Here is a 26,399-nt window from a genome sequence, read left to right as displayed (position 1 = left end):
ACAAACCACAACTAGACCAACTCAAAACCTCATCAACAGCTAAAATTACGAGGGTTCACTAAAAGTTCAACCTTTAGTTGGACTGTTTCATTTTCTGTTTGTGAAGTAGGGACATGGTGGGAGCAAGTGTCAATTTGAGAGACATGTCCCTCTCCAAGTGGTATGAGCCGGAACCCTAGTCAGCCTGCAGACTGAAGGAATGAATGAATGGGTCACTGGTGGAATCTCTCTCCCAACTGGATTAGATAAGACACTGAACAAACAGTTCGCGCTGATGAAGTTGTGAAATGAGATAAGATTCTAGGAAAAATCAATATTGTGGTTAACAACTTTTGCATAACTATAGCATATACCGCACATATAGCGAGCTACAGCTTGTCATATTTAACAATAACGTCAGCACATTTTATTACAATAATGAAGAATTGTATTATTATTATTATTAAAAAGGGAAGCAGATTGTGTAATAACTGTCATAAAAGTAGCTTTCTACCGTTTACACTTGAGGTTATCGTATGTAGTTATATCATATCTTTCTCAGGTCATAAATATTCTGTCACCAAAGCAATGACATGGGATTGCGATGAAATGGGTACTTCAGTTAGTTACGCACAGTCTGAACACGTCCCAAGGATTCCAGAGAGCACGGACCGTCTGAAAACTAGACCAATGTGGTGGAAGAATCTAGTTAGGTAGGAGGATTCTTAGAATCTAGTTAGGTAGTAGGATTCTTAGAATCTAGTTAGGTAGTAACCTAGTAAAATCGAAAGCTAGCCATGTTATCGCCTGGTACTGTACTAGCCTCAGATAGTTAACTTTGTGAATGTTGAAATAGTTATTCAAGTGGGTGACCCAATGTAGTTTGTCAGCAAACTGAACGGATTGGAGTTTGATAGCTAGCAGCTAGCTGGCTAGCTAAAATAGCTTGCTTGCTAGCTAACTAATTAGCCTGTCATCTGGTTCTAATCCCTCACGTGATACTTAATCTATCCATAACACAAAAACAAATTATTTGTCCCATGCCGAGACATTAGACAAACAGTTTAGCTAGCTTGCTATCTAACTCTAAAGTGAATTAACTAGCTAGCAACCAAATGTTGATTGTGAGCTGGTTGGAGCAAGCTAGCTAGCTAAATTGGCTAGCCAAACCAATTCCTATGTCTGCTTGAACGGGCTCTGATTTGGGATAGCTAGCTAGCTAACGACCTAATGCTAACGTTAGCTGGCTAACTATAGTAGCTAGCTATGCTTAAGGCTCAGCACAGTTCTGGCAAGCTTTACGATATGCTAACGTTGGTTAAAGTCAAGTTTATATCATTTTACCTTTGTTGCATGCAAACAATTGATCCAAGCAGTAGCTAGATAGCTGAGCTAGTTGGATCCTGGACAGTCCGACTTTCGCCTGATGATGTGTTCCTCGCCTGCTCTATTCCACGTTCATTAACGTCGAAAACACGGGAACATTATTTCTGTTCAGCAGCATCACCTTTCTACTTTTCCCCGCTTCTTCTACTTGACAAACTAGAGGTGGGACATGTTTAAATTAAAATGTTACTAGCTTTGTCGCCTATTTGTTCATTCGTTGCATATCCTGAAGGTTGGTCGAATGGAGAAGGGCTTGTTATTCCCATAGTTTCTTTGGTTTTCCATCAGTCAGCTCCGCTCCGCTCCACGATCTGTCAAACCCATACGGTAGTCACTAGTTACCAAAGCCACAAGGTCATAATTATTGCTAAACCCCGCCTATTTTTTAAAACAAATTATCTTCTTAAAATCTGATTTTAAACCTAACCCTAACCTTAAGCACACTGCTGACCTGATGACTAAACCTAACCTTAAATTAAGACCAAAAAGCAAATTTTTGTTTTCAGTTTTACGATAATAGCCAATTTTGACTTTGTGCTTGTGGTAAGTAGCGACAACCCTCTGTCATACTTATGTCGGTGGTTGACATCACACCGTCCGATGAGCACGTACCACGTAGCGTAGTGTGTCACCAACGCATGTGAGTCAGTGCTTTCACCTGTATTGATTTTACGGTCCTTTGCTTTTCAGAATAAAAAAGCAAATAACAGCACGAGCAAAGTTCACGTTTAGCTTACAAAACATTTACTTAGACTTTAGGAATGAATGTGCACAGTGCTTTAAGTTAGCACATCCATATATTGAAATTCAGTCTTAGTGTGGAGAAAAAAAACATGTATAAAGGTTTAAATTCACCCAAATCATATGTTTGAGAACTTTTAAGCTTCTGTGACAGTCAGTAACCCACAGAGTGTTCTTCTCTCCCTATTCCACATCCTAAATGAGAATCATCACGATTTCATTGGATTGGTTATTCATTTATTCACCACCTGATATATGTAGTCTGATGTATGTTATCTGATGTGATGTCTGTCTGTCTGTATGCTATACAGTGCCTTGCAAAAGTATTCATCCCCCTTGGCGTTTTTCCTATTTTGTTGCATTACAACCTGTAATTTAAATTGATTTTTATTTGGATTTCATGTAATGGACATACACAAAATAGTCCAAATTGGTGAAGTGAAATGAAAAAAATAACCTGTTTCAAAAAATTCTAAAAAATAAATAACGGAAAAGTGGTGCTTGCATATGTATTCACCCCCTTTGCTATGAAGCCCCTAAATAAGATATGGTGCAACCAATTACCTTCAGAAGTCACATAATTAGTTAAATAAAGTCCACCTGTGTGCAATCTGTGTCATATGATCTGTCACATGATCTCAGTATATATACACCTGTTCTGAAAGGCCCCAGAGTCTGCAACACCACAAAGCAAGGGGCACCACCATGCAAATGGCACCATGAAAACCAAGGAGCTCTCCAAACAGGTCAGGGACAAAGTTGTGGAGAAGTACAGATAAGGGTTGGGTTATGAAAAAATATCAGAAACTTTGAACATCCCACGGAGCACCATTAAATCCATTATTAAAAAATGGAACAAATATGGCACCACAACAAACCTGCCAAGAGAGGGCCGCCCACCAAAACTCACGGACCAGGCAAGGAGGGCATTAATCAGAGAGGCAACAAAGAGACCAAAGATAATCCTGAAGGAGCTGCAAAGCTCCACAGCGGAGATTTGAGTATCTGTCCATAGGACCACTTTAAGCTGTACCCTCCACAGAGCTGGGCTTTACGGAAGAGTGGCCAGAAAAAAGCCATTGCTTAAAGAAAAAAATAAGCAAACACATTTGGTGTTCAGCATGTGGGAGACTCCCCAAACATATGGAAGAAGGTACTCTGGTCAGATGAGACTAAAATTGAGCTTTTTGGCCATCAAGGAAAACGCTATGTCTGGTGCAAACCCAACACCTCTCATCACCCCGAGAACACCATCCCCACAGTGAAGCATGGTGGTGGCAGCATCATGCTGTGGGGATGTTTTTCATCGGCAGGGACTGGGAAACTGGTCAGAATTGAAGGAATGATGGATGGCGCTAAATACAGGGAAATTTCTGAAGGAAACCTGTTTCAGTCTTCCAGAGATTTGAGACTGGGACGGCGGTTCACCTTCCAGCAGGACAATGATCCTAAGCATACTGCTAAAGCAACACTTGAGTGGTTTAAGGGGAAACATTTAAATGTCTTGGAATGGCCTAGTCAAAGCCCAGACCTCAATCCAATTAAGAATCTGTGGTATGACTTAAAGATTGCTGTACATCAGCGGAACCCATCCAACTTGAAGGAGCTGGAGCAGTTTTGCCTTGAAGAATGGGCAAAAACCCCAGTGGCTAGATGTGCCAAGCTTATAGAGACATACCCAAAGAGACTTGTAGCTGTAATTGCTGCAAAAGGTGGCTCTACAAAGTATTGACTTTGTGTTTTTTTTTTGGTCTTATTTCTTGTTTGTTTCACAAGAAAAAATATTTTGCAACTTCAAAGTGGTAGGCATGTTGTGTAAATCAAAAGATACAAACCCCCCCAAAATCCATTTTCATTCCAGGTTGCAAGGCAACAAAATAGGAAAAATGCAGAGGGGGGTGAATACTTTCACAAGCCACTGTATGTATGCCTGTAGCTTGTTGAAAAGCACATTTCCTTATGATATATTCAAGTATTCTATTCTATTCTATTCTGTTATACTGGTATTCTGTTCACCACCTTTCCATTTGGCTTTATTGCCAGTATTGTCAACCATATTGCCTCTAGGTGTCTATCTTAACCATGTTTCCTGCAGATGTTGAGTACAGATTTGGCAGGGTTTTACATCAGCAGCATAGTACATCAGCAGCATAGTTTGGTGTAGGATGTTGTAGTATCTGAAAGTATATGATTTTGCTGACATTTGCAAATGGTGTAATAGAGGAACTTTACTCTGCTTTGCTGAAACATCTGGAAAGCATTACTACATAGGCTTCTTGGAATAGAGGACATTTGGAGATATGGGGAGGCCAGGGATTGGTCTATCAAAAACCACCCATCTTATGTTACATAGGATATAAATACCATGTTTTAAACAAAGGACAGAGAGAGGAACAACATATTAGAGATTGGGTCAGTTGTTCTCCGTACTTCTGCAGGAGTCTGTAAATTGATACTGTGATCTTTGATGTAATAAACCATTATAATCAAGGACAGTGTCAGCGGATTTCTTGTCATCACAGCATAATCAGCATCGTTGTCTCGGACACCCCAATGTGTATAAAAGCAGACTGCTTCAAGAGAAGTAGAAGGAAGTCGCATCCACAGGATCCAATATGTAACAATCCTAATGCATTTATTTCCATTTCAAACTCTTCTGCCAGTTCAGGAGAAAGAAAATATAAAAAAGTGTCATCATCCAAGTTGTCCTGTGGATTTATTTAGACTCAGTTTGTTTCATTATAAACATCAAACTTGTCAATTGATTGACAACTGCTATGTATGTGTCAGTAACAGAGTTTATAATTACAATTACAATTTGAAAACATTCCCCCCCATGAAGGCACCAAGCATTATTAGCATTATTTGGCAAATAGTCCTACCATCATAATAATTCACTAAGGTCAGGGAAAGAGAGAAAAGAAAGGTGAAAACACTCACAGAACTTAAAGATATCCTTCACGCAAAAACACATCCTCTAAGTAAACAGAAGGTGCTATCAAATGATATGATAGTACATTTACATTTTAATCAATTAGCCGACACTCTTATCCAGAGCGACTAAGGTTAAGTGCCTTGCTCAAGGGCACATCAACAGATTTCTCACCTAGTCAGTCTGGGGACTCGACCAGCGACCTTTCGGTTGCTGGCCTAACACGCTTAACTGCTAGGCTACCTGTCTCCCTAGTACAACCCCAGTGGTATGTATATACACTGCTCAAAAAAATTAAGGGAACACTTAAACAACACAATGTAACTCCAAGTCAATCACACTTCTGTGAAATCAAACTGTCCAATTAGGAAGCAACACTGATTGACACAAATTCACATGCTCTTGTGCAAATGGAATAGACAACAGGTGGAAATTATAGGCAATTAGCAAGACACCCCCAATAAAGAAGTGGTTCTGCAGGTGGTGACCACAGACCACTTCTCAGTTCCTATGCTTCCTGGCTGATGTTTTGGTCACTTTTGAATGCTGGCGGTGCTTTCACTCTAGTGGTAGCATGAGACGGAGTCTACAACCCACACAAGTGGCTCAGGTAGTGCAGCTCATCCAGGATGGCACATCAATGCGAGCTGTGGCAAGAAGGTTTGCTGTGTCTGTCAGCGTAGTGTCCAGAGCATGGAGGCGCTACCAGGAGACAGGCCAGTACATCAGGAGACGTGGAGGAGGCCGTAGGAGGGCAACAACCCAGCAGCAGGACCGCTATCTCCGCCTTTGTGCAAGGAGGAGCAGGAGGAGCACTGCCAGAGCCCTGCAAAATTACCTCCAGCAGGCCACAAATGTGCATGTGTCTGCTCAAACGGTCAGAAACAGACTCCATGAGGGTGGTATGAGGGCCCGACGTCCACAGGTGGGGGTTGTGCTTACAGCCCAATACCGTGCAGGACGTTTGGCATTTGCCAGAGAACACCAAGATTGGCAAATTCGCCACTGGCGCCCTGTGCTCTTCACAGATGAAAGCAGGTTCACACTGAGCACATGTGACAGACGTGACAGAGTCTGGAGATGCCGTGGAGAACGTTTTGCTGCCTGCAACATCCTCCAGCATGACCGGTTTGGCGGTGGGTCAGTCATGGTGTGGGGTGGCATTTCTTTGGGGGGCCGCACAGCCCTCCATGTGCTCGCCAGAGGTAGCCTGACTGCCATTAGGTACCGAGATGAGATCCTCAGACCCCTTGTGAGACCATATGCTGGTGCGGTTGGCCCTGGGTTCCTCCTAATGCAAGACAATGCTAGACCTCATGTGGCTGGAGTGTGTCAGCAGTTCCTGCAAGAGGAAGGCATTGATGCTATGGACTGGCCCGCCCGTTCCCCAGACCTGAATCCAACTGAGCACATCTGGGACATCATGTCTCGCTCCATCCACCAACGCCACGTTGCACCACAGACTGTCCAGGAGTTGGCGGATGCTTTAGTCCAGGTCTGGGAGGAGATCCCTCAGGAGACCATCTGCCACCTCATCAGGAGCATGCCCAGGCGTTGTAGGGAGGTCATACAGGCACGTGGAGGCCACACACACTACTGAGCCTCATTTTGACTTGTTTTAAGGACATTACATCAAAGTTGGATCAGCCTGTAGTGTGGTTTTCCACTTTAATTTTGAGTGTGACTCCAAATCCAGACCTCCATGGGTTGATAAATTTGATTTCCATTGATAATATTTGTGTGATTTAGTTGTCAGCACATTCAACTATGTAAAGAAAAAAGTATTTAATAAGATTATTTCATTCATTCAGATCTAGGATGTGTTGTTTAAGTGTTCCCTTTATTTTTTTGAGCAGTGTATATTAACATTCTTAGCTTGGGGGTGTTGTCCATGTACCCATTGGAGGCTTGAGACAGATGCCTCTCCTCTCTTCCACTGATGCTCACTCACTCCTCACTTCTCCTTCTCGCTCTTGCTCCTCTGATGGTACATGCGTAGGCCCGGGTCTCTTAGGGAGGGCACACGCACAACTGGGACCCCTGAGCTTCCAAGAGAGGGTCTTCTCTCTGGGAGAGAGAAAGGGAGGGGGAGGAGAGAATTAGAGTGACAGAGAGAGAGAGTAGAAAAAGTGAAAGAAAGAGAAACAAAATGCAGGGAGGACAAGGACAAGGAGGTTGACACAGGCACCTGTTCAAACGTAGCTTTACGCACTAGAACACTTCCCTCTCCACTAAGCTCACCTGCTGGTCCAACAGGATGCGTCAGTCTGTTCACCTGGACGTTCCAGTGTTTGAAGCTGGTGCTGGTCTGTCGCAGCTTCCTTTGAGTAGCCTGAGTGAGACCATGGAGAGGGACAGGGTGAGAGATGGAGGGGAAGAGAATGAGAGAGGGCAGTCAGGGAATACATTTTTGTGGTTTATGCTGGATCAAAAGGCCACTGTGCTTCTTTTTGAGATGTTTATTACTATCAGACGAGAAGAAGGGCACATTAAATGACGTTAATGTGCCCTTGAGCAAGGCACTTAACCCTAATTGCTCCTGTAAGTCGCTCTGGATAAGAGCGTCTGCTAAATGACTAAAATGTAAATGTAAATATACAGTGGGGGAAAAAAGTATTTAGTCAGCCACCAATTGTGCAAGTTCTCCCACTTAAAAAGATGAGAGAGGCCTGTAATTTTCATCATAGGTACACGTCAACTATGACAGACAAATTGAGGAAAAAAAAACCAGAAAATCACATTGTAGGATTTTTTATGAATTTATTTGCAAATTATGGTGGAAAATAAGTATTTGGTCACCTACAAACAAGCAAGATTTCTGGCTCTCACAGACCTGTAACTTCTACTTTAAGAGGCTCCTCTGTCCTCCACTCGTTACCTGTATTAATGGCACCTGTTTGAACTTGTTATCAGATTAAAAGACGCCTGTCCACAACCTCAAACAGTCACACTCCAAATTCCACTATGGCCAAGACCAAAGAGCTGTCAAAGGACACCAGAAAAAAAAATTGTAGACCTGCACCAGGCTGGGAAGACTGAATCTGCAATAGGTAAGCAGCTTGGTTTGAAGAAATCAACTGTGGGAGCAATTATTAGGAAATGGAAGACATACAAGACCACTGATAATCTCCCTCGATCTGGGGCTCCACGCAAGATCTCACCCCGTGGGGTCAAAATGATCACAAGAACGGTGAGCAAAAATCCCAGAACCACACGGGGGGACCTAGTGAATGACCTGCAGAGAGCTGGGACCAAAGTAACAAAGCCTACCATCGGTAACACACTACGCCGCCAGGGACTCAAATCCTGCAGTGCAAGACGTGTCCCCCTGCTTAAACCAGTACATGTCCAGGCCCGTCTGAAGTTTGCTAGAGTGCATTTGGATGATCCAGAAGAGGATTGGGAGAATGTCATATGGTCAGATGAAACCAAAATATAACTTTTTGGTAAAAACTCAACTCGTCGTGTTTGGAGGACAAAGAATGCTGAGTTGCATCCAAAGAACACCATACCTACTGTGAAGCATGGGGGTGGAAACATCATGCTTTGGGGCTGTTTTTCTGCAAAGGGACCAGGACGACTGATCCGTGTAAAGGAAAGAATGAATGGGGCCATGTATCGTGAGATTTTGAGTGAAAACCTCCTTCCATCAGCAAGGGCATTGAAGATGAAACGTGGCTGGGTCTTTCAGCATGACAATGATCCCAAACACACCGCCCGGGCAACGAAGGAGTGGCTTCGTAAGAAGCATTTCAAGGTCCTGGAGTGGCCTAACCAGTCTCCAGATCTCAACCCCATAGAAAATCTTTGGAGGGAGTTGAAAGTCTGTGTTGCCCAGCGACAGCCCCAAAACATCACTGCTCTAGAGGAGATCTGCATGGAGGAATGGGCCAAAATACCAGCAACAGTGTGTGAAAACCTTGTGAAGACTTACAGAAAACGTTTGACCTATGTCATTGCCAACAAAGGGTATATAACAAAGTATTGAGAAACTTTTGTTATTGACCAAATACTTATTTTCCACCATAATTTGCAAATAAATTCATAAAAAATCCTACAATGTGATTTTCTGGATTTTTTTTTCTCATTTTGTCTGTCATAGTTGACGTGTACCTATGATGAAAATTACAGGCCTCTCTCATCTTTTTAATTGGGAGAACTTGCACAATTGGTGGCTGACTAAATACTTTTTTCCCCCACTGTATAACACAGGGTGCACACTGACACACATACAGCAAATACAAAATAGTCATCATGGGACCCGAGTGGGGGAAAGTACTGCATAACGTCTATCTACACTGACCTTTAAGACCCTGAAAGTTATCTTGCCGTCCTGTGGCTTGCTTCAGTACATTCAACACCCACACATATGCACATTCACACAGACACATGTGTGCAGCAGAGGTGGTTAAGCGGACTATGCTTGCTTGATGAGTAGCTGTCGAGTTGCTGTAGTTGTCTGGACAGTAGTTCCCAGATATACTGTACATTTAGCAGACAATCTGGGTTCGATACTCATTTTGTTAAACTCACCGCAATGTCCTGGTCCATTCTGTGCCGGCTGGCCTGAACCTTCTCCAGCTGGTGTTGGGCCTCCTTCAAAGCCTGGGACTTGGTTACCATCTCCTGCCTGAGCTCCTGCTTCTCTCTCTGGGTCTTCAGGATGTACTGCTCCTGTTCCTCCTGGAGGGCCAGCAGGGCCTTCATCTTCTCCTCCTCCTCTATCAGCAGCCTGGGGATGAAGAGAGAGAAGGAGAGCTACCATCATGCAGGGTTCTAGTCACAATAGTACACTGACCCTTCTTGGAGCTCTAAAAAAATGGGCTGGACCTATGTTAATAATGTTACAGTTACAGAATAGGAATGCCCAAACTTATTGTGTATTCTAAAGCTTATTTTGTGACCGTTGTGACAATGTCATAATGAAAGGATCAATAGAGAGCAGAGTTATGGAAAGTAAACATGAAAATAATTACACCCTAAGATGTTCAGTTCCTGAGAAAGTAGACAAACCACAAGTACCGCACAGAGATGACAGGAAATCGTTGGCGTCTCTCTGAGAGTACACGTCTACTGACAAAAAACGTTGTGTGTGTGCGCTTGACTGAGGGTGCCATGCATTTGAGCTATACAGAGGTACAGCCAAATCACTTCAGGTTAATATTAGTGTTCATTTTGGTTAGGTTAGCTTTTGACTTGGGTTATATTTAAAAACACACCATAAATGTTTAGCAGATTTCGCTAAATGAAGCATATAGCAGGTCAAAGCCATAATCTTTAAAGTTAAACTTTTTCCCCTTTCTTTTTTTTGAAAGTGTGACTTTGTGGTGTCAGAAATGTAGTGATGTCAGACATTTAGAGCATACATGTAAGTGTCAGGGGATGTAATATAGTCACACCTCAATCCTTTCCCTGATGTTTGTGGCCTGAGCGTGTGCATGTGTACTGTATATATCTGTGTGTGTTTTTTATTTATTTATTTCTGAAATTTTTTGGGAGGGAGATCAGCTTTAATATTGCAGATAGGTTTTGGGTTCCATCAAATTAATTGTTTGCATCATTTCTAATCCCCCTTATTTATTTATTTTATTTTGTATTTTTCCCCCAGTCCTACCACCCCTCCCCTGATTGGAGTAAACTAACGGACAACAATACTTCTACTGCTACTACATGTACCCACATGTAAGGTACATTAAATAAATAGTTAAATAAATAAACATATATTCCTAGTTTCCTCTCTGCAAGAGCAGGATTTTCAACCACAGCGGCCAATCCACCATTCATTCTGATCTTAACTCCAAACTTCCGATGTCCACAGATTAACCCACATTTCCCAGTATAATACCATTTAGCTATTTTCTTTGCAATACATCCCTCCATTTTACTTTGATGTCTTACGAGGGTCTTGAACCTCACTTTTTGTAATATTTCAACCGATATTGCCCTAAAAATAAATACTTTACCCATGAGTATAATGATATTTCCCATTGACTGCTCATGGTTTTTCAGATCATCTAATAAAACAGTTTGCAGGTCCATCTGACCCCTGAATTTATGACATGACAACCATTCCTAGACCTGACTCGAAAAGCCAACCACTGATGGACAGTAGCAGAAAATATGCTCTATTGATCCTGTTTCCTCGTGACAGAGTGCACAGGTCTGACTGTTCACACTTTGTATTCAAGACATAAAGTTCCTTAATTTTTTGCAGTTTTACTTTAGTGTCTTATTGCAAACAGGATGTATGTTTTCTGTACAGGCTTCCTTCTTTTCACTCTGGCATTTAGGTTAGTATTGTGGAGTAACTACAACGTTGTTGATCTATCCTCAATTTTCTCCTATCACAGCCATTAAGCCATTCAACTCTGTAACTTTTTAAAGTCACCATTGGCCTCATAGTGAAATCCCTGAGCGGTTTCCTTCCTCTCCGGCAACTGAGTTAGGAAGGACGCCTGTATCTTTGTAGTGACTGGGATTATTGATACACCATCCAAAGTTGAATTAATAACTTCACCATGTTCAAAGGGATATTCAATGTTTGCTTTTTTAAAAATGTCTTACCCATCTACCAATAGGTGCCTCTTTGTGAGGTATTATTGACTGGGATTATTGATACACCATCCAAAGTGTAATTAATAACTTTACTATTCTCAAAGGAATATTCAATGTCTGCTTTTTGAAAATGTCTTACCCATCTACCAATAGGTGCCCTTCTTTGTGAGGCATTGGAAAACCTCCCTGGTCTTTGTGGTTGAATCTGTTTGAAATTCACTGCTCGACTAAGGGACCTTACAGATAATTATATGTGTGGGGTAGTCATTCAAAAATCATGTTAAACACTATTATTGCACACAGAGTGTGTCCCTGCAAATTATTATGTGACTTGTTAAGCACATTTTTACTCCTACATTTATTTAGACTTGCCATAACAAAGGTGTTGAATACTTATTAACTCAAGGCATTTCAGCTTTTAATTTTTAATTCATTTGTAAAAATGTATAAAAACATAAATCCACTTTGACATTATGGGGCAGTTTGTGTAAGACTGTCACAAATTGTAATCAACTTTACATTCAGTCTGTAACACAACAAAATGTGGAAAAAGTCAATGGGTGTGAATACTTTCTGAAGGCACTGTATATATACAGTGGGGGAAAAAAGTATTTAGTCAGCCACCAATTGTGCAAGTTCTCCCACTTAAAAAGATGAGAGAGGCCTGTAATTTTCATCATAGGTACACGTCAACTATGACAGACAAATTGAGATTTTTTTTCTCCAGAAAATCACATTGTATGATTTTTAATGAATTTATTTGCAAATTATGGTGGAAAATAAGTATTTGGTCACCTACAAACAAGCAAGATTTCTGGCTCTCACAGACCTGTAACTTCTTCTTTAAGAGGCTCCTCTGTCCTCCACTCGTTACCTGTATTAATGGCACCTGTTTGAACTTGTTATCAGTATAAAAGACACCTGTCCACAACCTCAAACAGTCACACTCCAAACTCCACTATGGCCAAGACCAAAGAGCTGTCAAAGGACACCAGAAACAAAATTGTAGCCCTGCACCAGGCTGGGAAGACTGAATCTGCAATAGGTAAGCAGCTTGGTTTGAAGAAATCAACTGTGGGAGCAATTATTAGGAAATGGAAGACATACAAGACCACTGATAATCTCCCTCGAGCTGGGGCTCCACGCAAGATCTCACCCCGTGGGGTCAAAATGATCACAAGAACGGTGAGCAAAAATCCCAGAACCACACGGGGGGACCTAGTGAATGACCTGCAGAGAGCTGGGACCAAAGTAACAAAGCCTACCATCGGTAACACACTACGCCGCCAGGGACTCAAATCCTGCAGTGCCAGACGTGTCCCCCTGCTTAAGCCAGTACATGTCCAGGCCCGTCTGAAGTTTGCTAGAGTGCATTTGGATGATCCAGAAGAGGATTAGGAGAATGTCATATGGTCAGATGAAACCAAAATATAACTTTTTGGTAAAAACTCAACTCGTCGTGTTTGGAGGACAAAGAATGCTGAGTTGCATCCAAAGAACACCATACCTACTGTGAAGCATGGGGGTGGAAACATCATGCTTTGGGGCTGTTTTTCTGCAAAGGGACCAGGACGACTGATCCGTGTAAAGGAATGAATGAATGGGTCCATGTATCGTGAGATATTGAGTGAAAACCTCCTTCCATCAGCAAGGGCATTGAAGATGAAACGTGGCTGGGTCTTTCAGCATGACAATGATCCCAAACACACCGCCCGGGCAACGAAGGAGTGGCTTCGTAAGAAGCATTTCAAGGTCCTGGAGTGGCCTAGCCAGTCTCCAGATCTCAACCCCATAGAAAATCTTTGGAGGGAGTTGAAAGTCCGTGTTGCCCAGCGACAGCCCCAAAACATCACTGCTCTAGAGGAGATCTGCATGGAGGAATGGGCCAAAATACCAGCAACAGTGTGTGAAAACCTTGTGAAGACTTACAGAAAACGTTTGACCTGTGTCATTGCCAACTAAGGGTATATAACAAAGTATTGAGAAACTTTTGTTATTGACCAAATACTTATTTTCCACCATAATTTACAAATAAATTCATTAAAAATCCTACAATGTGATTTTCTGGATATCTTTTTCTCATTTTGTCTGTCATAGTTGACGTGTACCTATGATGAAAATTACAGGTCTCTTTCATTTTTTTAAGTGGGAGAACTTGCACAATTGGTGGCTGACTAAAGATCTATAGAGTAGGGTCCTTCTCCTCATTGTCTCACCGCTCACACCTTCCCCCTCCTCTACATTCCTTGAGTTCCTTCTTGTTATCCTTCCCCCGTCCTCCTCTCCACCTCTCCTCTAGTGGGTGCAGTGCTGTTAGACTTTAGTGCTGCTTTGATGTAATTGATCATTAACTTTTGCTAGGTAAAGTTATGTTATGGTTTTATGTCTTTATACTGGATGGAAGGCTACCTTTCCAGGGGAAAGCTAAACTTTTTCTTTGATGATAGCTTTTCGGACTGTAAAGATTTACATTGTGGTGTTCCTCAAGGCAGTTGCCTAGGACCACTCCTCTACTCTATCTTGACTAATGATTTACCACCAGTAATTAATAAAGCAAGAGTGGTTATGTATGCTGATGACTCTACAATGTATAGCGCTGCATCAGCATATAATGAACTCACAGATGTATTGAGCAAAGAACTAAGAATGGTGTCTTAGGGGGTTAACATTAACAAATTGGTTTTGAATATTTCTAAATCAAAACGTATTGTATTTGGTATAAGATATATGCTTGCTGGTGACCCTCAATTAAACTTGTCAATGGATGGGTTGTCTGTGGAACAAGTTAAAATAACTACTACTACTTGGTGTCATGTTGGACACAGCTCTATCCTGGTCTGAACATATGCATAACATTGTAATTAAAATGGGTAAAGGCAATACTATAACAATACAATTTTCTGAGTATGTAACATACGCTTTGGTTCTGTCAGACCTATAGTACTGTCCAGTCATATGGTCATCTGCAGCAAAAATATATCTTAAAAAGCTCCAACTCGCTCAAAACAAGGCTGCCAGATTAGCTCTTCATTGGCCTACCCTTATGAATGTCAACCAATTGCACCATAATCTCTCATGGCTTCCCGTTGAACACAAATTATTATCCAGTCTTTTGATTTTCTTTAGGAACTTAATGTTTTTTAAGGAACCAACGTTTTTCTTCTGACCAATTAGTGTACAGTACCAGTCAAAAGTTTGGACACACCTACTCATTCAAGGGTTTTTCTTTATTTTTACTATTTTCTACATTGTAGAATAATAGTGAAGACATCAAGTAACCAAAAAAGTGTTAAACAAATCCAAATATATTTAAATTTTAGATTCTTCAAAGTAGCCACCCTTTGCCTTGATGACAGCTTTGCACACTCTTGGCATTCTCTCAACCAGCTTCATGAGGTAGTCACCTGGAATGCTTTTCCAACAGTCTTGAAGGAGCCCACATATGGTGAGCACTTGTTGGCTGCTTTTCCTTCACTCTGCGGTCCAACTCATCCCAAACCATCTCAATTGAATTGAGGTCGGGTGATTGTGGAGGCCAGGTCATCTGATGCAGCACTCCATCACTCTCCTTCTTGGTCAAATATACCTTACACAGCCTGGAGGTGTGTTGGGTCATTGTCCTGTTGAAAAACAAATGATATTCCCACTAAGCGCAAACCAGATGGGATGGCGTATCGCTGCAGAATGCTGTGGTAGCCATGCTGGTTAAGTGTGCCTTGAATTCTCAATAAATCACTGACAGTGTCACCAGCAAAGCACCCCCACACCATCACACCTCCTCCTCCATGCTTCACGGTGGGAACCACACATGCGGAGATCATCCGTTCACCTACTCTGCTTCTCACAAAGACATGGCGGTTGGAACCAAAAATATCAAATTTGGACTCATCAGACCAAAGGACAGATTTCCACCGGTCTAATGTCCATTGCTCATGTTTTTTGGTCCAAGCAAGTCTCTTCTTATTATTGGTGTCCTTTAGTAGTGGTTTCTTTGCAGCAATTCGACCATGAAGGCCTGATTTACGCAGTCTCCTCTGAACAGTTGATGTTGAGATGTGTCTGTTACTTGAACTCTGTGAAGCATTTATTTGGGAATCTGAGGTGCAGTTAACTCTAATGAACTGATCCTCTGCAGCAGATGTAACTCTGGGTTTTCCTTTCCTGAGGCGATCCTCATGAGAGCCAGTTTCATCATAGCGCTTGATGGTTTTTTCGACTGCACTTGAAGAAACTTTCAAAGTTCTTGAAATGTTCTGTATTGACTGACCTTCATGTCTTAAAGTAATGATGGACTGTCGTTTCTCTTTGCTTATTTGAGCTGTTCTTGCCATAATATGGACTTGGTCTTTTACCAAATAGGGCTATCTTCTGTATACCACCCCTACCTTGTCACAACACAGCTGATTGGCTCAAATGCATTGAAAAGGAAAGAAATTCCACAAATTAACTTTTAACAAGGCACACCTGTTAATTGAAGTGCATTCCATGTGACTACCTCATGAAGCTGGTTGAGAGAATGCCAAGAGTGTGCAAAGCTGTCATCAAGGCAAAGGGTGGCTACTTTGAAGAATCTAAAATCTAAAATATATTTTGATTAGTTTAACACTTTTTTGGTTGCTACATTATTCCACATGTGTTATTTCATAGTTTTGATGTCTTCACTATTATTCTACAATGTAGAAAATAGTAAAAATAAAGAAAAACCCTTGAATGAGTAGGTGTGTCCAAACTTTTGACTGGTACCGTATACTAGGAACAAACATAACCACCAACCCAGGCAGGCTAGTTCAGGACATCTGATAACCCCCAGACCAAGGACATATTTCCTCAAATCTACAGTAATAATATACGGAGCCATCACTGAATGGAATTATTTTCCAAATCACATTTCTCAGGCAAAAACTAAATTCACCTTCAAGAAAACACAAAAATAACAATGTTTGGTAACAGAATGACGGCACCAACAGCACAAACCGTCATTCTGTTACGAAATTATGCATCTAAACTGTTCTTCAAGTAAATCTATTTTTGTAACATTTTCTGTGGAAATGTATTTAAATTAATCCTTGTGCATAGCGTTGTATGGTTTGTTTAACTTAGCAATCATTTGTTTTTGTTTGGCATACATTTTAATGTGAAAAATCGGAGTCTCAGCATCACTCTGTTACCATGGAATTGTCCTTCTGTGTTGGACCCCAGGAAGATTAGCTGACATTATAGCATCATCTAATGGGGATCCTAGTAAAAATTCAAATTCTCCTTCCTCCTCTTACATCCACCTCCTTTCCTTACCCTGCTCAGCGCACCTCGTCTTCCCCTCCCCGCTAACCTCCTCTTCCTCTCTACCCCTCTAACCTCCTCAGCCTGCTGTAGCTGCTCCTGCAGGGTTCTCTGCAGCTCCACATGTTGCTGTCTCCTCTTCTGATCCTCCTGCAGCAGAGCTGACTGGGCCTGCCTTTGTGCATCCTGCACACAGATTATACAAATATAACAACAGTTATTGTGATGCTATTATCACATTGCAGTTCAAAGTTCAGTTTTCTTCTTGGTCGTCTCTCTCTCTCTCTCTCTCTCTCTCTCTCTCTCTCTCTCTCTCTCTCTCTCTCTCTCTCTCTCTCTCTCTCTCTCTCTCTCTCTCTCTCTCTCTCTCTCTCTCTCTCTCTCTCTCTCTCTCTCTCTCTCTCTCTCTCTCTCGCTCTCTCTCTCTCTCTCTCTCTCTCAGCCACACACACACAACACACACACCTGTAGTAGCTCCAGCTCGGCCAGCTTGCTCTCCCTCTCCCCCTGGAGAAGGTGCAGACTTTGCAGCTCCTCCTCCTTGGCGGTGCGCCTCATCACCCTCTCCTCCCTTTGCTCCCTGCGTCGCAGCTTCAGGTCCTTATGCAGGGACTTCTTCCCCTCCACACACAGACGGATGGCTGTCTGGATCGCTGCAGTGACAACATACAGTAGCCTATACATCATACAGTATGCCTATACAACATACAGTAGCCTATACATCATACAGTATGCCTATACAACATACAGTAGCCTATACATCAGACAGTATGCCTATACAACATACAGTAGCCTATACATCATACAGTATGCCTGAAGCGTCGTCGTAAACCAAGCCAGATGAAGGGCAACAGAAAAATCCAGGTCCGGGCACTCATAAAAAGCCTTTAGATATTGAGCATGTTGAGCATTTAAAACACCTACGCGTTGTGGCTTTCGCCTTCATCAGGGTGTGAAATGGCTATTTTCTCCAGGCTTTAAAAGCCCAGTGTGTACTGTACTGTATAACCTCTGACCTGTGGTCCACTCCTGTCTCTGCTTGGTGTCGGGGGCGCTCATCTCGTAGGTCTTAGTGAGTGTCTTCACACAGAACATACACCTCTTCCCCTCCTTCTCTGGCAGCACCTGTCAATGCAACCACAGTGGTGAGAAAGTAACCACCATAACAAACAGCATCATGCACACTCTACATTTTTTTTTTTTTTACAAAGAATGGGGTGCAAATATGTTACCCTATAGACATCTTCTCTGAACAAATCCCTCAGCCCTGCCCACATTGACACCCTATGCATTAGGATTTAGTGTAGGCCTACCCCCCATTGTACCTTCATCCATTCTACATAACCACTAACCCAGTGTTGTGTACCTCCACACAGCAGTTGTGGCCCAGCTCTATACAGCCTTTACACTCCTTGCGGTCCTCACTGACATAGTAATGCAGAGTGCTGGGCTGGAGAGAGAACCAGCGCTCGTTCCAGTTCCTCCGCAAGTGGCCCTTCTTCCACAAATACCCCTAAGGACAGATACATACGTCCACACAAAGTTACACATGCCTAATTATATAAATACCATATTACAGGTTTATTACATATATATTACGTGCATACTAACATAAACATTTCTATAAATTCTCTTTATGTTTAAAAGCACCTCTTTTATGATATTGCCCGCTATCTCCTGGTAGACCTCATCTATCGCCATCTTAACAGCGTCCTTCTCCACACCTCTGGTCAGCCTCCCGGTGTTGACAAAGTCCAGGAAGGCCCACACTGTGATGCCGCTCTGCTGCACAGCCTCCTGGGAGATTAAGTCTTCCATGTCCACACAGCTCAACTCCACACTCATGGCTGAGGAGATCTTCTTCAGGAGATATTCTACCTGCGAGGGGCCATAGGGAATGAATAGAGCACAAAATGGGACAAATCCTAACTTGAGACAGAATTTTCGCCCAAATCTCCCATTATTGCAAGATTTGCATGAAAGGTTGATGAACGGAAGGAAGAAAGGAGGCAAATGATTTGGATTACAGCGGGCTAAGAACTCACCTCCTCTGGGACCAGGACCAGTGGATACTTGTCTTCAGACAGGAAGTTGAAGAGGCACCAAAGATGGAAGGCATCTTTATCAGGCAGAACACCCACGCCATCTTTAGGCTGGTAGTTCTTTTTGGCACAGAGAGTCCAGCAGAACTCATCTACATTCTCCTTATCAAATGTGCCCTCAACCACCTGGGGTCAGAAAGAGAGGATGTCAAGTGTGTTTGTGTGTGTGTGTGTGTATACGTGTGTGTGTATACGTGTGTGTGTGTGTGTGAGTGTGTGTGTGTGTGTGTGTGTGTGTGTGTGTGTGTGTGTGTGTGTGTGTGTGTTAGTGTGTGTATACAGTACCTTGTCCAGTATGAATTTGTTGAGGTAGGGCATGTACCCCTGGTTGGACACCGGCCCATCATCATTGTCTCTAAAGTGGTCCTCTAGAGCCACAGGGTCGTGTGGGATGTTCAGCACAGTGTATAGGTTATGAGACAACACCTACAACTCATCAACACAGTGTATAGGTTATGAGACAACACCTACAACTCATCAACACAGTGTATAGGTTATGAGACAACACCTACAACTCATCAACACAGTGTATAGGTTATGAGACAACACCTACAACTCATCAACACAGTATATAGGTTATGAGACAACACCTACAACTCATCAACACAGTGTATAGGTTATGAGACAACACCTACAACTCATCAACACAGTGTATAGGTTATGAGACAACACCTACAACTCATCAACACAGTGTATAGGTTATGAGACAACACCTACAACTCATCAACACAGTGTATAGGTTATGAGACAACACCTACAACTCATCAACACAGTGTATAGGTTATGAGACAACACCTACAACTCATCAACACAGTGTATAGGTTATGAGACAACACCTACAACTCATCAACACAGTGTATAGGTTATGAGACAACACCTACAACTCATCAACACAGTGTATAGGTTATGAGACAACACCTACAACTCATCAACACAGTGTATAGGTTATGAGACAACACCTGCAACTCATCAACACAGTGTATAGGTTATGAGACAACACCTACAACTCATCAACACAGTGAATAGGTTATGAGACAACACCTACAACTCATCAACACAGTGTATAGGTTATGAGACAACACCTACAACTCATCAACACAGTGAATAGGTTATGAGACAACACCTACAACTCATCAACACAGTGTATAGGTTATGAGACAACACCTACAACTCATCAACACAGTGTATAGGTTATGAGACAACACCTGCAACTCATCAACACAGTGTATAGGTTATGAGACAACACCTACAACTCATCAACACAGTGAATAGGTTATGAGACAACACCTACAACTCATCAACACAGTGTATAGGTTATGAGACAACACCTACAACTCATCAACACAGTGTATAGGTTATGAGACAAGACCCACTAAGCATGGACCGCCGATTACATGTTTTGGACGTCTTTTTTTGGTCTTGTCCGGACCGGATGTATTTTTTTGGTGCGTTCCATACCAGTCTTGATTTCAACATCCACGGACTTAGATTTTTGGTCCGGATCGGACTAAATCTGAACCAATCATAGACGTCTATGGACTGGTCTGGATTTCAACGTCCACAGATGTCCGTTCCGGACCGGCCTATATTAGCAATATGGTGTAATTGCAGACTGCAATTCGTGGCGTTTCTTGATGTGAGCGTTCCTTGATATCAGGAACCGCCCATTGGTGCCTGCCATTGGTCAGTCAATTGATACATGCCATTGGTCAGTTCCGGTGGTATGAGAGTGATGGTTTCTCGACACAGATGATTTGTTTACATAGCAGGTTAGGATAATTAACGTGTCAAGTTAGGTGAATGAGGTTAAGGTTAGGAAAAGGTTTAGGGTTAGGGTTAGGTTTAGCTACAATGGCACAATTGTCAACAACTGTTGTCCCCGACGGCCATGGACCAATGGCGAGCATCAATGGGTGTAACTTGACATTAAGAAACGCCAATATCAGAAAACGCCCCTAATTGCGGTCTGCAATTACACCCTTCTCTATATTAGGCCTAAACATAGACGTCTTTAATTGGTTCAGATTTGGTTGGGTCCGGACCGGCCTTGATTTGGCCCAAACATAGAAGTCTGCTCTACTCTACTCTACTGATTAAACGTGATTGTACTGTACTCTACTGTACTCTACTGAATTAGACTGCACTGTACTGTACAGCAAGGTGTGAGAGAATGGTGCTGAAGTGCGAATTCGCAGTGTAGGCTATGATAGACAGCCTCTCCTGGACAATTTGGACTGTTACAATTTTATTCATAGGCTTTTAATTTTTTTATTCGCCAAATGCTGGCAATTACCAGCTAAGGGAAACCCTGGAGCATTTTCCCATCAGAGTTTTGTTTCCATCAAATTGACTTGTTGCAGATAAAAGTCTGTGCTTAAATACATAGTGCACATGAAAATACCTTTTGAGGTTAAATTCCCATGTACCGAATAAAAAATACAAGTTAAATGGGTTTCCATTGCATACTGATGGTTTTGTCACAAAAAATGTTGCGTAGGCATAGTGAATGTGCCCGCTCTAGTATGGCATTGGCAGGTGCGCTCTAGCCAACAGTTTGCAGATACAGTGCAGGTATAGCCTACTACATGATGAGATTATTATGGACAAAAATGTGCGATTATTTGTATCTGTCAAATGGCAGCCGAGCATTGATCATCATGTCACCAGAATAAGACCCTTGATATTTATTGAAAGGAGCATCAACCTCATCACTGTGCACTTTCACCACCCTGTGAAGTTCATCATAGCTTATTTAATCTGTAGCCTAATAAACTGCATGCTTTCCCATGATGTGGTGACCTTTTTTATCAAACATGTAGGCTACTTTACTCGCATAAAAAGGTTGAATGGAAACCTGATTAATATCAAGCCATTTTGAGGATGCTGGAATTATATTTTGGATGAAAGTGGGCATGCCTACAGGAGACTTTTGAAGTAGCCTAATCGGATAAAAAAAAACTGGTTTTGTTTATGCCACATATAAAAGGTTAATACATTAAAAAAGTTAAATGATAAATATTTAGGTTATATTGAAGCGTTATGTTCTATGTGCGCTAGGAATAGCCACTCGGATTGGAGAGTAGGCAGAGTTTGTGTTAAGCTTTCCTGAATAACTGGGCCTGCTGGGAGAGTATGTGGCCACATTATTATAGGACGACTTGGGAGAATGATGATCTGCAACAGACAGCACATCTCAGTATCAGAAGTAAAAATACAGCCAGACTGGCCTGCTACTGTGCCTTTCTAGACCTTTCTAGACCTTGTAAACTGTCGAGTGTAGACCCACAACTGATCTCAAAGGACATTTTCACTGCAGCCTAGAGTGGGCTAGAATGTTGTACTCACTTGAAAACAATAATGCAATTATTCATTGCATTGTGGTGTTGTAGGCTAGTCTAGGTAGGATAATTTTATTTTCCCTAAACAAGATCAATAGGGGAAATTGTTTAGCTGTGTGTCTCATGTCTTCACTGTTCTTTCATGTGCAATGATGCACCTGGCCTCTCCGCTGCCTATCAGCTATTCTTATTTGTTCTTGTCGATTCATCAAAAAAATTGATACAGCTTTGAGTGTTTTTATGTGTGGTATGCATTCTAGTTAGCCTATTGCAGATCAGGACAAACAATCCACCTACCATTATAGTCACTATGAATGGTGGATAGAGGGCAGGATAGACAGTTAGACTGGTAGACTATATTGACCTGTGGTATAGTAAAAGTTAGCACACTGAAAAGCATAGTGCATACGGGAAGTACCAAAACACCTTGATAAAGGGGAGGTGCTTGCAAGCAGATGAGGAAATTAGTCTAGGATGGAAGAAATTATACAGCAAAACCTGTGTGATGGAAAATGTTATGTTTGTGCTTTTCTATTAACCAATTTCTGTGTTCTATGATTGTGCTTTTCTAATAACCAATTTCTGTGTTCATGCAAGTGACTGATTGAACGAATCTTCACTATCAGTATCTGCAATTTGGCAGTACGCCCAGACTCTTGTTTTGAGAACGAAAGATATTTCAGTTTCAAGGTCTCAGCTTAGAGAGAAGAAGCCTCGTGAGGTATTGGTCTGTCACATGCATGAAGCAAACGTTAATTATGAATGATGAATAAGCTAAGTCATGCAAATATAACTTGTCTGTAAATAAGAGAACTAACTGCTCCTGATCGACATGTGTACTTAGTGAATTGAGTTGGTTGGAACCTCTCCAGCATGCTGATAATAAAGAATGATTCATTTAAGATTGACTTCGAGTGTCCCTGTGTAGAATATCCATGACACCTGCAAAAGAGCGAATGTAAACCAGGGAAAAAATTCCCTATCTTCCCATGTGGCCAATAAAAAACCACACAACCCTCCCCAAATCAAAAATAAGAAGTTTGACAACCGTCCCCTATTTTGGACCACCCCCAGTAAATTGTGATCTGTCTCTTACTGGGGACCTACAAGTGCAGTAGAACTCATCAACAGTATGTACAGGTTATGAGAGAGAGGGGTGGGGGAGAAAGAGAGAGCGAGAGAAAGAGAGAGAGACAGGGAGAGACAAGGAGAGACCCACTGAGCACACACTGGTTGAATCAACATTGTTTCCACGTCATTTTAATGAAATTATGTTGAACCAATGTGGAATAGACATTGAATTGACGTCTGTGCCCAGTGGGGATACAAACAGAGACAGGGAGACACAGGGAGATAAGCGCGAGAGAGACAGACAGAAAGACAGAGGAAGAGACCAAAACATCGAAAACATTCTTGTCAGCATTAAAAACGTCAGTTAAAACTTCCAGAATTCCAGGGTTTGAAGCCTCTGCTCTAGACACGAGAGCAAAACTATGGAAGTGGGGAGACACAGGGCCTCTTTGACAACATCGTCATAGCAACAGCTGGGGTTTAGAGTCCAAGCCCCTCAGTGTGACTGGGATTAAACATGTCACAATGCCTGATCTCACACACAACGCAACACAACACAGCATCACTGACCCATAACACACAACAATTCAGCAGCTACAAATCCACCCAAACACCAGAGCAATAACACACCACCAGCCACCCAGATGCATGATGGGGCTCAGAGAGGGTCTGCCTCTGAACATAGAGATAGGCCTATCACCATAGCAGATTACTGATTACTGCCTCTCCATTCCAGAGGTAGTCTGGCCTATACATAATCCCAGGAATTAGCCCAGTTACAGTCTTGTGTATGTTATTCTAGATTTGGGGAGGGATGGCAAAGGTCAAAACTAGGGCTGTGCGATCAAATGATCAAGGTGATCAAATGTCAATACAAGGGGTTTGATCAAGCAATAACATTGTCTAAGAAACCAATCAGTGTTGTGAAGCTCATGCTACAGGAAAGATCACACCCACACACAAACACACCAACCCACTGGGCACAAATGTCTGTTCAACATCTAGTTTTGATTTACATTCGGTTGAGTTGTCAACTAACATGAATTCAATGTGAAATCAACCAAACATTTCACCATGTCATTGGATTTAGGTTAAAAGTTGGGTGGAAAAAAAAGAGACAAAATTACGTAAAAAGGTTGATTCAACTTCATCACATATCATTTTTGGGTTGAAATGAAGTGGAAACAAAGTTGATTGAACCAGTTTTTGCCCAGTGGGAAGTGAGAGAAAGCATTTAGCTAACAGGAAAGAGATTAGACCTTGAAAATAGTGTCTTGTCTAATTGGGTTGGGAACTAGATCAATAAATAAACAATAAAACCATTTTTGATGCCAATGATATAAAAAACATACTTTTCCTCAAACAAGGAAAAACGTCAATAACACACAAACCAACACATTAGAAAGGCTGAGAGACTCACTGAAGAAAATCCCTGCAAAGCTCTTTGACCCCTATTCTGACCCCTTACTTGACCTCTGACCTCTCACCTTTAGCTGGGACTTGGACACCTTCCCGCTCCTCTCCACATCCAGAGAGGTGAAAGCATACCAGATGGACTTCAGCAGGTCAGCTCGCAACTCCATAACTGCCTTGTGTGTGTGTACACGGCACACAGACCTGTGTGTGTCTCAGTAAACCCCAACATCCTGCTCTTTGCTAAATGGCTGCCCTGAAACTCACTGACGCCACCTATCTGTAGCAAATGGGAAAACCGTAAAGGGTCACCAATTGCAACAGTGTTGGGGATATTTGGAATTATAAATCAAGTAGTTTGGGTCCTGGATAGCCTTGTGGTTGTACGATATTATGTCCCGGATGCAAATCTCTCCCCAACCAGGGATGGGTGAGAAGAGGAAGACAATCGAAATTCCTCGTACTACCTGCCACCACTAACGGAGTAGGGAGCCCATCAAATTAATCTGTGGGAAATAAAATAATCTGTTAATAACTGAAAGCAGAGCTCTGAATAACAAAGGCCTCAATCATGCATGATAAAAACGCCAGTATAGCAACCTTACCCCTTTCTAACCAGGAATGGAATGACCAGGCTTCAACAGCCATTGTTATTCATTATTAAATACAATTATTAAATGTGCTTCTCATAATCAAAACATTTTTTTCCTGGTTATTTAATAAGGCAGGTCAGAATATAAGGCACCAAATGACACCAACTCCATTTGGACCAATCGCGATTTTGCAGGGGTGCGCCTACACTTGGGGCGTGTTCAGTACGATAGAATGGTGTGCAACGTTTAATTCAACGGAAACTGTACTGTACTAAACGACCAGGGATGCATTCAGTATGACAGAACGGTGTTCAACGTTTAATTCAATGGACACGGTACTGTACCGAACTACCAATTGAAGACTGGCGTGATTATGGTTGCCCAGAGGGTGAGTTTTGCGATTTAAAATGGTCACACCCGTATTGATCAGGCCACACCTCACCACACCCACCAAACAGGAGCAAATATACCTCAAAGGCTGTTGAAGAATGATGTGTACCGTTTTGGGGAAACATGTTGTTCAGTACAAACTGTCAGGAAACATAGTAAACGTTGAACTGAACGCACCCCTGGCTGGCATCTTTTGAAATTCAGAAGGCCCATAGACTTGGCAGAGGCTTTCAGAGGGGAGGGAGTCTTTGATACTAAAGAGAATCTGCCCTGGTTCCTCAACGCACTAGGCCAAATAACCTCTCCCAACCTAACAAAATTGTTCACGCGAGATTCGGTTCTGGGTTGCCGAGATGGATATGTAACTCAGCCTATAAAAGTATGTCAATACAGTTGAGTGCTTTTCCTAGAAATAAGACAAGATGCCTGTGTTGACCTTTCTTTATATGGACTATCTTTTCACCAGAGGAGGGAACAGCCTCTAGTCATTTCCTCTGTCATCTGTGTGACTGGATGTCATTACCTAGTGGTGACTTCTGCTGTTCCACAGTATGGTGGTTCTGTCTCCACAGGGAGCCTTAGGGATTGTTATTGATAGAAGGCGAGGACAGACAGCTTT

The 26,399-nt window shown here is 42.2% G+C and overlaps 2 protein-coding genes across 4 annotated transcripts in view; both read right to left on the bottom strand.

The window, feature by feature from the left end:
- LOC311125021 (peroxisome proliferator-activated receptor delta-like) overlaps nucleotides 1–1,939 on the bottom strand; it is a 45,709-nt gene extending 43,770 nt beyond the window's left edge. For 2 of the 3 annotated variants that reach the window (XM_084199108.1, XM_084199109.1), the window contains exon 1: nucleotides 1,324–1,938. The gene's annotated coding sequence lies outside the window, so the exon portion shown is untranslated. Of the gene's footprint in view, nucleotides 1–1,323 lie in introns of all 3 variants that reach the window. The other variant, XM_084199110.1, reaches the window with a different exon arrangement.
- Nucleotides 1,940–6,878: 4,939 nt separating this feature from the next.
- On the bottom strand, nucleotides 6,879–24,967 carry LOC311125018 (differentially expressed in FDCP 6 homolog; the record flags this gene model as incomplete). The annotated part of the gene is made up of 11 exons (XM_084199107.1): nucleotides 6,879–7,105; nucleotides 7,280–7,370; nucleotides 9,572–9,770; nucleotides 16,923–17,059; nucleotides 17,339–17,526; nucleotides 17,890–17,998; nucleotides 18,240–18,386; nucleotides 18,524–18,751; nucleotides 18,919–19,101; nucleotides 19,261–19,401; nucleotides 24,872–24,967. 11 exons carry the CDS (start codon nucleotides 24,965–24,967, stop codon nucleotides 6,993–6,995), a joined length of 1,632 nt encoding a protein of 543 aa, XP_084055233.1. The 3' UTR covers nucleotides 6,879–6,992.
- Between the last annotated feature and the right edge of the window lie 1,432 nt (nucleotides 24,968–26,399).

This window comes from Coregonus lavaretus (assembly GCF_964263955.1).
Source record: "Coregonus lavaretus genome assembly, contig: HAP1_SCAFFOLD_1140, whole genome shotgun sequence".
In the NCBI taxonomy this organism is placed as follows: Eukaryota; Metazoa; Chordata; class Actinopteri; order Salmoniformes; family Salmonidae; genus Coregonus; species Coregonus lavaretus.
Note: the sequence above shows the minus strand (reverse complement) of the source record. Positions and strands in the feature narration are given on the sequence as shown.